Below are 11,226 nucleotides of genomic sequence, written 5' to 3' on the forward strand. Positions count from 1 at the left end.
CATTGTCCTGTTGTAAGACCCATGACCTGTGACTGAGACCTGTCTTTCTGACACTGGCCGGCACATTTCTCTCTAGAATCCGTTGATAGTCTTGAGATTTCATTGTACCCTGCACAGATTCAAGACACCCTGTGCCAGATGCAGCAAAGCAGCCCCAGAACATAACCGAGCCTCCCCCATGTTTCACAGTTGGGATAATGTTCTTTTCTTGATATGCTTCATTTTTCCATCTGTGAACATGGAGCTGATGTGCCTTGGCAAAAAGTTCAATTTTTGTGTCATCTGTCCACACAACATTCTCCCAGAAGCTTTGTGGCTTGTCAACACGTAGTTTGGCATATTCCAGTCTGGATTTTTTGTGATATGATTTTAACAGTGGTGTCCTCCTTGGTCATCTCCCATGTATCCTACTTTGGCTGAAACAATGACGGCTCGTGCGATCTGACACTGATGTTCCTTGAGCATGAACTTCAGCTTGGATCTCTTTAGAAGTCTTTCTGGGCTCTTTTGTTACCATTCGGATTATCCGTCTCTTTGATCTGTCATCAATTTTCCTCCTACGGCCACATCCAGGGAGGTTGGCTACAGTTCCATGGATCTTAAATTTCTGAATAACATGTGCAATTGTAGTCACAGGAACGTCTAGCTGCTTGGAGGTGGTCTTATAGCCTTTAACTTTAACATGCTTGTCTATGATTTTCTTTCTGATCTCCTGAGACAACTCCTTCCTTTGCTTCCTCTGGTCCATGTTGAGTGTGGTACTCACCCTGTCACCAAACAACACCTGGAGTCCTATATATAGGCCCACTGACTTATTACAAGATTGTAGACACCTGTGATGCTGATTAGTGGACACACCTTGGATTAACATGTCGCTTTGGTCACATTATTTTCATTCTTTTCTAGGGGTACCATCATTTTAGTCCAGCCCTGTTTCATCCATTTATTATTTAAATAATTCAGTTGAAGCAGGGTTGAAAAGCAATGTCTGATTTTCATTGGTTAAGATTCATAGAATTTTATTTATTATTACTTTTGTCAGATTAAAGTTTTTTCTGTGACCATTGTCAGTTCTTCTTTCATTGACTGAAGGGTACCAACAATTTTGTCCACGTCTATGGCGCTACTCCCTCGGACCGAGAAACTCCTCTCTCTCGGGCCTGGGTGACGGTATTGCTCTTGAGCTCATGTAGAGACAGATGAAGGCGGATTCCTCTTCACTCAAGTCTTCCTCCGACAGCTGGCTTCACCAATTCACTGTTGCTGGCTGCAAAGGATTACTACTCACTTGCAGAAGTGGCCGCGACCACTGGCAATAAGGAAATGCTGCTCTTTATAGAGGACTCATGCTTGGGGAGACGTTTTCTGGTCCACTCTCTCTCCCAGAAGAGCCCCGGGAACGCTTGTGTCGTCTTTGCATACCTCCACAATTACATATTGTTTAGTGTTTAAAAAGTTTTTTAGATTTTCCGTGTACCACCAGAGAGAGACTAAGTACTACTAGTGGTATGTGTACCACAGTTTGAGAACCACTGTTCTAAACCATGCTGTGAAACTCCTGGGGACCACCCCTTAAGGGTGAGATTAAAAGTATATGTGTATGACTGAGCGACTGTCCCTCAGATCTGCTCTGGGAGAAACATAGGAATGTAGAAGAGGTGAAGGGAGTGTGTGTTTTTAAAAAACAACAAACAAACAGCATGTTGGCAGTAGGGGTGCAACAATACTTGTATCAATATTGAACCGTTCGATACAGTGCTTTCGGTTCGGTACGCATATGTATATGGGGTGGCTGTAGCTCAGGTGGCAGAGCAGGTCAGCCACTAATCAGAAGGTCGGTGGTTCGATCCCAGGCTGCCTCCTGGCTGCATGCCAAATATCCTTGGGCAAGATACTAACCCCATGTTTGCCTACTGGTGGTGGTCAGAGGTAGCGCCTGTGTCCGGCAGCCTCACCTCTGTCAGTGCGCCCCAGGGCAGCTGTGGCTACAATGTAGCTTGCTATTGCCAGTGTGTGAATGTGTGTGTGTGAATGACTGAATGTAGTGTAAAGCGCTTTGGGGTCCTTAAGGACTAGAAAAGCGCTATACAAATGCAGGCCATTTACCATTTACCATGTATCGAACAATACAAAATTTTTTATTTGTTTTATCAACTTTTCTTCCGACGATGCTGTCTGTGTTGAGCGCTCAGTGGATCTGCGTTCGACTACCCCGCCTAGGCTGCACTGTCGAGTGCAGATCCACTAAGCGTAGTGCAAGCTAGCAAGACAGAAGCTAAGCTCGTTGCAACATGGCAACTGCCTCAACGCTACCCGAAATTGAACCTCCCCCACCCTCATTCAGATCTGGCGTTTAGAACTATCTTGATGTTCATGTGAAGCATGACCCTGAAGGTAAGCGCGTCATGGACAAAAGTAAAACAGTATGTCGGATGTGCCACGCAATGCTCAATTGGTGGGAACTAGTGCGTTAGCGCAGTTAGCTTGTTAATGTGTTGACGCCGTCCAGCCCCACGCACGGGGTGATCCGCGGTAACTCGTTAACAGAGATTTGCGGCGTTATAGCGTTAATGTCATTTTAACGAGATTAACGCTGACAGCACTAGTGGGAACACAGCGAATATCACTGCACATTTTCGGCGACATCATCCTAATGCAAAGACAAGTGGAAGCAGACAAAAACAACAAGCATGCATGCTACAGAATTTACCCGAGTCATTTAGACAACCGTTAGCACATGATTCTCCTTATGGGGACCTGATATGTGCTACAATGAATGAAAAACATTTCAAGGAAATGTAAAAAAAAAAAAAAAGTATTCCAGGATAAAACATAGCTGTCTTTGTCTTATCGGTGCAAATCGGTGTGTCGGCCCACTGGGCATTTGATTCCAATAACAGGCCTCAGTCTCTCCTGCTACTGGTCTGCCATACTGCTAAATTTGGTATCCGTGCTCAAACCTTTTGTGTCTGTTTGCCCACCTCGGGAAGCAAAATTTGTTGTTTTTGTTGTCAGATGAACATATGAGACACTTTGACTCTTCAGTGCAGTGTGGAGCCTAACAAAGATCTGTTTTGTGTCCCAGCTGATCAGCAGGAGGAGAAGAGTCTGACGGAGCAGCAGAGGAACATTTTCAGCTACTTGGACTCAGCTCAGCCACTACAGAGAAAACAATGAGCTCAACACAGAAGGTGACAGACAGAGCAGGGCGATATGACCAAAAATATTTATCACGATATACATTTGAAAATGTGCGATAACGATATAACTGACGATATAATTGACACTAGACAAAATACTTTACAACTCCACAACTTTATTAGTGCAAAAAAAAAAAACATCAATGTATTTGCACATAACCAAGCAGCTGTTTTTTATGTGTATTAAAATTATATAAAAATTTAACAGTGCAAATGCAAATGCCTTGGAGCAAATGTCGGCCAATTTCCTCTGGAAATGCCTTTTGGTTAAACTGTCAGCAAGCAATTTGCATTTGCACTGTTAAATTTTTATATAACTTTAATGCACATAAAAAACAGCTGCTTGTTTAAGTGAAAATATATTGATGGATTTTTCATGTGTTACTGTTTAGGCTTAAATGTGTTTGATGTTTGGTGCCTTTTCCTTAATGTAAAAAAAAAACCCCTTAGGTTACAATCAGACATTTTTCTTGCATTTGATTTGATAAATTTTGATCTTTTGATTGATAAACTAAAATGTTATGGATTTTCACCAGCTGCTTTGTGCTGGAAAAAAAATTATTTGGACAGAAGATAGCAGAAGGTTTATTGTAATGGTTATTTCTCAGTTATGAACTGCGTTTACCCCAAGGCAGCTGCCTCGCTCCACTTCTCTATTCAGTTTTCACTAACGATCTGCAATATGTCTTGGCTTAATCTTGGGTATGCCAATGATTCCACCTTGTTTTATTCAGCCAGTGACAATTCTGAATTGATCAGCGTGTCACAACAAAATTTGCTGAATGTCTTTGACTGGATAAGTAAAAACAACATGATTTTAAATGTATCTAAATCCAAATCTATGTTAATTAGAAGCAGATTAGTCAACAGCCCACACCTGAGTCTTTCCATAGCCAGTGTTCTAACACACGTCACCCAGATTAAAATACTCGGCATTACCATAAATCACCACCTTTCATTGTCTCAGCACATCGATTGTTTTTAAGAAAATGGGACAAGGCATAGCTATGGCTATGAAATGCTCTTTCTGTATCACTTCTTCAATTATGAAAGATGTCATTAATGCACTAGTAATGTCTCATCTGGAGTATTGTTCAATCATTTGGTCAGCAGCTAATAAGACAGATCTTAACAGACTTCAGTTAGTCCAGAATAAGGCGTCCAGATTAGTGTTAAGATGTTCATACTATACTAATATCGATAAAATGCATAATCAACTTTCTTGGCTTCCTGTGCAGACTAAAATATTCTATGGCTTACTTGTATTTATAAAGAAAGCAATTCTGTTAAACACACCACATTTATTTCTGCTCAGCTGCAGTATCCAGATGAAATACATAATCATGTTACACAGTCTTCAACAAACTGCAATTTAGTAAATCCTAGAGTTAAAAGTAACTTTTTGTAAAACTGTTACATTTAGAGCAACTTTTAAGTGGAATAAATTGCCTTATAAAATTAGAGAATTATTCAAACTATTCAAAACTTCAATGAACACTTAAATATGGAAGCCCGTGTCCGCCACTAAAAAAAAAAAAAAAAAAAAGGATCCATAACTCAAAATTTCGAGTTATTTTCTCGAAATTTCGAGTTACTTCCTCGAAATTTCGAGTTAGCGCTGCCAATCAGTAATCTACGTGAATGACGTCATTTCCTCGTTACCCGGAAGCTGAAGCCCTCAGCTACAAATGCTACAGCTAAGCTACCGGTATTACATCCAGTCGTGAATGCACAGATTGCTGAGTGTTTTCAGCCTGGCTTCACAAATGATGAAATCCCTTATTAGCTGAATCACATGGTGTTACTATCAGCAAACGTACTCGCGAAAGCGCCAATTTGTTGGGATCCGTTTTTGAGTGCACGTTCCTCTGCGCCATATGCTTCCGGGTAACAAGAAAGCAACCTCATTCACCTATATTTTTGATTGGCAGCGCTAACTCGAAATTTTGAGAAAAGTAACTCGAAATTTTGAGTTATATTTCTCGAAATTTTGAGTTATATTTCTCGAAATTTTGAGTTATATTTCTCGAAATTTTGACTTATGGATACTGGCTGTTTTGTTTTTATTTAGTGGCGGAAACGGGCTTCCATACTTAAAAGCCGATTCACAGAGCTTTTAGTTGTTGTAAATATTGTAAGAGATGATTTGTTTTTGAAATTTGTGTAATGTGCCTGAATGTTATTGATATTATTATTATATTATTATTATTGATTGCTTATATTTTAAGAATTGTGAAACCTCACTGTGGATGTAAGAGCCAAATTATGTGGATATCTTGAATCCACTTTATTGTATAATATTTTATGTGATAGTATTTGACGGAAGATGAGCAACATCTGTTGTGGAAGCTAATGGGGTTCTTTTTGAATAAACAAATAAACAAACATAGGATTTATTATCACTGAATAATTATGTATAAATCTATAAAAATTTAAGAAATATGTAATAGGAAACAACACTATAATATAAATTATAAAATAATATAAAAGTGTGTGTGTGTGTGTGTGTGTGTGTGTGCAATCAGGAGGGATGGGCATGATTTTAGTGTTTGAACAGTCATGAATTACTTTTAACACCAGGTTGGATGTAATGTGTTAGAACTACCAGCAGGTGGGGATAAGAGACCTTTAAGGTGTTTGGTGCCACACTCCACCTTCAGGTTTAAAACTAGTGTTAATGGAGGGAGTTTGAAGGTTGAGTTTGTTCCACGACTGCATTTCACTCACTGCCTCTGTTTGTATCTCTGTCACTGCAGGACCAACATGGAGCGAGAAGTCAGCGCTCTCAGGAGGCCGACAAACCTCACAGAAGAAAGAGAGAGAAAACATACACCTGTGACGAGTGTGGGAAGGGTTTTACTGGGAAGGCTGAACTAAAACGTCATCAGGTCATCCACACTGGAGAGAGACCGTTCAGCTGTGACTTGTGTGGAAAGTCTTTTTCCTGGAAGGAATCCCTAAAAAAACACCAACTCATCCACAGTGGAGTTAAAGCGTACAGCTGTGATCAGTGTGGCAGAGCTTTTACTCACAGTAGCAGCTTACAGAATCATCTAGTTACCCACTCTGGAATTAAGGCATACAGCTGTGACGAGTGTGGGAAGGAGTTTACTGTGAAGGCTTCACTAAAACATCATCAGGTCATCCACACTGGAGAGAGACCGTTCAGCTGTGACTTGTGTGGAAAGTCTTTTTCCTGGAAGGGTGCTCTAAAAAACCACCAACTCAGCCACAGTGGAGTTAAAGCGTACAGCTGTGATCAGTGTGGCAGAGCTTTTACTCAAAGTAGCAGCTTACAGAATCATCTAGTTACCCACTCTGGAATTAAGGCATACAGCTGTGACATCTGTGGAAAAACTTTCAGCCAGAGAGGAAACCGAAATATACACCTACGCATTCACACCAGACATGTTGTGTACTGCTGTGAACAGTGTGGCAAAGAGTTTACAACAGATGCACAGTTACAACGACACATGTTTACCCACACTGAGGAGAGACCTTATAAATGTGACCTGTGTGAGAAGTCTTTTAAAGCTCTACGTAACCTGAGACGACACCAACAGATCCACACCAGAAAGAGACTCTACAAGTGCAGTTACTGTGAGGTATGTATTTATATTGTTATCTTGTCATTTTAGCCTGACTGTTTGGAACAACTCTGCTCATTAAACTGTGTTAGCATGTTAGCAATTCTACTGCATGGAAAAGCAGCTCTGAGTGATTATTCAGATTTTCATGTCAGTTATGATTTTAGTATTACTGTAGTATTATGGTGGTAGTATTGTAGTTATTGCAGCCCAGTAAACTGAGTGTGTTAACTGAAACAGTCAAATGTAATTGGACGTCTGCAGAGATGCTCTTTATTTCAGGCGACGTTCAGGATAAAAATGTTGAAGGACTGACTTACACTGTCTTTGTGTCTTTGTTTAGAAGCAGAGCGACACAGATGGATCCAGTTCTCAACCCTGTCATCACCGTGGTGGTGGGAAAGACTTTCGTTGTGACCTTTGTGGAAAAACTTTCAGTCGACAAGACACCCTAAAAAGACATCAACGTAGACACACTGGAGACAAACTGAAATACTGCAAAGAATGTGGGAGAAGCTTCACCACATCAGGTGACTTAAAACGACATGAACTGATTCACAGTGGGGTTAAAAAGCACCTCTGTGATCAGTGTGGGTCATCCTTCACCACTACAAGTAAGCTTAAAAGACACAAACGAGTCCACACAGGAGAGAAACCATACAAGTGCAGACACTGTGACAAAAGCTTCTCACAGTCAAATGGTCGTAACTATCATGAAAGTACACACATGGAAGGAAACTACAGCTGTGACCAGTGTGACAAGAGCTTCAGGATTCTCAGTTCATACTCTGAACACAAACGATCCCACGTTACTAATAAACTGTTTCACTGTTACCAATGTGCCAAAACATTCACCTCATTGTCTGCTCTGTGCAAACATCAGCGTGATCACTCAGGGCTGAAATCACTCCCATCACTGGATCACAGTGAATCTGAAGAGACAGAAAGATCCTCTGGTTTCAGTGTCAGACTCAAAAAGCTTGAGATCAGGCTCCACAGAGTTCAGATAGAATCATTTAAACTTGTGTTGAACTGAACTGGTTGCTGGGCCGAACTTCTGCATTACCAATGCAAACTGAATAATACAGAAAATGAAAGAATAGACTTTGATCATTTAATAAAGCTCATGATCTTGATTCATTGTGGCTGCTACACAGATACTTCTGGGTCACTTCTCTCAGTTAGGAACCTTCCTCACCAAAACTGACTGTTGGACCACACCCCTGGTTTCATGAGAAATTGTTTCAGCCATGATTTCTCTTCCTGTATTTCAGAGTAAAGACTGAAGTGACAAATGGAAACATGTTTAAAAAACGCAATGTGAGAGAGACGTTGAGGTCCTTAGAAGTTACCCTTGGTTTTTCTGTCACCCTGCTAGATGTTACACACCTTGTTATTGGACTGATTTCTACTGCTGGACTACTCCTGGGGAGAGTAACAATACTCTTACTAATTAGCTCCCTTTCACACCTTTGGGGATATTTATTTTTGTGCTTGCAGCGCTGTGAGCCAGAACAGCGAGAGAAAAATCTGCAACAGCGACGAGCCGAATGCTTACGTGAATCCCAGCAGCTGCACATGTGCTACGCTGACTTAGAGGATATCTTTGCTCTGGATTTATATTTATACTTTTTCATTTCTATATGATTCTTCTTGCATCTAAACAAAGATGATTCAATTTGCTAAATTTTGAAGGCTCTTCGTGCTCGGGTGTAAATGAGACGTAATATTTGCTCTTGGTTTGGTTCTCCTGTACAGAACCTTGCAGTACAACAGAAACCTAAAAACATTATTTGTAGTTGTTATTCTTAGTTGTTCTGCTGCCTAAATACCACAGGGTGTAATTATGAAGTTATTGAGCTGCACATACTTTACGACCTGCTTAAGTTCGAGGTCACAGCGTCTGTAGAGCAGCTGGAACATAATGAAGTCTACAAGGTTAAAGTTTTCTCTTCAGTTATTGTTCTTTCTGCTGCTTGGTTTGATGGATCTGAGAGGTTTTGTTTTTATTACTGTTATTATAATTATCATTAATATTTTAATCTTTAGAAGCTTTAAAATAGTGTTTGTGTTTGAAAAAATGGATTTAAGAATTGAACAGAAACATCTGTCCTTCTCAAAATCACCCAAAGGCACAGAGACAAAGTCAAAGGATGCAACCTGTAACTTTCTCTTCCTTCATGTCAGTACCATCATCGATTATTTATATTAAATGCATAATACAACAGTAACACTTTAGTTTGGATTTCATGATTTCTGTAACTGGAAAATATTTTGTTTAAAGACAGAAGTGACCGCGTAGTTGCAACATTAAAGTGAAATATTTAATATTCTAATAACAGATTAAATGCTGTGTTGAGGCTGTCGTTTCAGGAGGAGAGAAGCTGCAGATAGGTGTTTAAGACTGCAACTCTGTTTCCTGGTCCCAGCTCTGGATAGTCATATTTTAGTGGGTTTAATAAATTTGTCCATATTTCTAGAAATGAGATCTGCTCCATCCAAAGTGGGATCGATGCCCTCTCTCCTAACAAGACCAGGTTTCCTCCAGAAGATTTTCCAATTATCTATGAAGCCCACATCGTGTCTTGGACACCACTCAGACAGCCAGCAACTTAAGGAGAACATGTGGCTAAACATGTCACTCCTGGTCTGTATCCCAATTCAGGGTCTGCAGCCTTAGAGGGCGCATTTTAAGGCCGATTACGTCACAGCAACGCGACGAAGGCTGTCCCAATTCAAAGGCTGCTCGAAATGCGGCCCTCAAATGCGTCCTTCATTTCCCTGAATTCTAAGGATGTGGCGGTGTAGACTTCGTGGCCCAACATATCCCAGATTGCATAGCGCGGCGGTGGCTGTGGATAAGTTTGCCGAAAAAAACGGTGGAAGCGGAGCGGCCAAAGAGTAAACGTTTAAAAGTAAGTACTGATATGTCTCAACAGGACCTGGAAAAACTAGTCCATGCATTCATTTTTAGTAGGCTTGATTACTGTAACAGCATCTTTACAGGTCTACCTAAGAAATCAGTCAGACAACTACAGCTCATTCAGAACTCTGCTGCTCGAGTCCTCACTAAGACCAAAAAAGTGGACCACACCAGTCCAGCTCTGAGGTCTTCACTCTGGCTGCTTATCCGTCAGAGGATAGATTTTTGAAGTTCTGATGCTGGTCTATAAAGCTCTGAATGGTTTAGGACCAAAATACATCAGTGACCTCCTGACCCAGTATGAACCTTCCAGATCCCTCAGGTCACCTGGTTCCGTTTTTTTTATCAGTTCCCAGCAGTGGCGTGTCCAGCAGGGTGGCTTGGGGGGGGCACAGGCCACCCCCCCAACCAGACTGGCCACCCCAGGTGCCACCCCGAAGCTAAAACAATAACATTTAATGAAATATAAAATGTACGATTATGGTTTCACAGTGAAGCTCAGATATCCGAGGGTAAGTGAATGCAGCACCGGCTTCTGCACTATGCGCATCATGTTAGCAAAGGTAGGAGAGCCAAGCACGAAAGACGGCACCGCAGAAAACATTTTTTCGGCGAAAGATTAACAAGTTAACATAGCTGGACTAGCCATCGGACGTTTCCATGGTGGGCTGATGACTTATTTATTTATTTATTTTTGTAACGGCATGAACAATGAGAGGTGGTGGATTGTCCAGATGCTGGCCGATGTGTAAAAATAACTCAGTTGTTTGGTGGTGGCTATGGCGGAGCTTCCACAGAGGCAACAGGTGGATGAGGGAAGGTGAGGCAGGAGGAGAGACCCGAGGCGGCCGCCGGTCCAAGTGTCAGGTGAACTGAACTTCAGGTAAGAAGTTATGACCTGCAATCTATCTGGGTCAGATATAAACCAAGTTTAGGTGCAGTTTATTTTCGTTGTGCTGACTTTTTACAGTCAGTTACAATACCTCATACTGCGTGAGCTAGCATGACGAGTTTCTATACAGCTGTTCGGTTGCTATGATGTTACTGATAGTGAACTTTATTTTATTCATAAGGTTAGTTAGTAGAGTTGCCAACAGCTCCTTAAAAAATGGAATGGTCCCTCATTCAGAGAAAATATTACGCGTTTCGTATTGAGCTGAGAAGAAACGCAGTTTGTCCCGTACTTCAGCTAGGATGGAAAAAGACACAAAGCTGGAGTTATTCTGTCTTTACAGCTGCCTCTTCTATTGCTACTTCAATCATGAAACTGATCAATGATCAGCTGATCGTCTCTCTTGTTTGTTTATCACCCACTTTGCGCCAGAAACAGGAAACCAGCGGATGTCGCGCTAAACAACAGCAGCATGTTTAAGCTTGATCAGCTGTTGTTAGAATTTATTTAATATTACTTTCTAGTATCAGCTGATGTTTGCTGGAGCCACAGCTGTAAAGCTGCTGGTCATGATGTCGGTTTGGATATGTGGTGAGAGGGAAACATGAGGATGAAACCAGGAGA

The 11,226-nt window shown here is 41.2% G+C and overlaps 1 protein-coding gene across 1 annotated transcript; it reads left to right on the forward strand.

Annotated features, from left to right (window-relative positions):
- Window positions 1-5,077: 5,077 nt before the first annotated feature.
- LOC146380628 (uncharacterized) lies at window positions 5,078-9,018 on the forward strand. The gene is made up of 3 exons (XM_084939947.1): window positions 5,078-5,087; window positions 5,901-6,805; window positions 7,131-9,018. The coding sequence occupies exons 1-3, from the start codon at window positions 5,078-5,080 to the stop codon at window positions 7,821-7,823; spliced, it is 1,608 nt and encodes a 535-aa protein (XP_084796073.1). The 3' UTR covers window positions 7,824-9,018.
- Window positions 9,019-11,226: the final 2,208 nt, after the last annotated feature.

The sequence above is a fragment of the Perissodus microlepis genome, chromosome 9, assembly GCF_051167445.1.
Source record: "Perissodus microlepis isolate ML-2025 ecotype Zambia chromosome 9, ASM5116744v1, whole genome shotgun sequence".
In the NCBI taxonomy this organism is placed as follows: Eukaryota; Metazoa; Chordata; class Actinopteri; order Cichliformes; family Cichlidae; genus Perissodus; species Perissodus microlepis.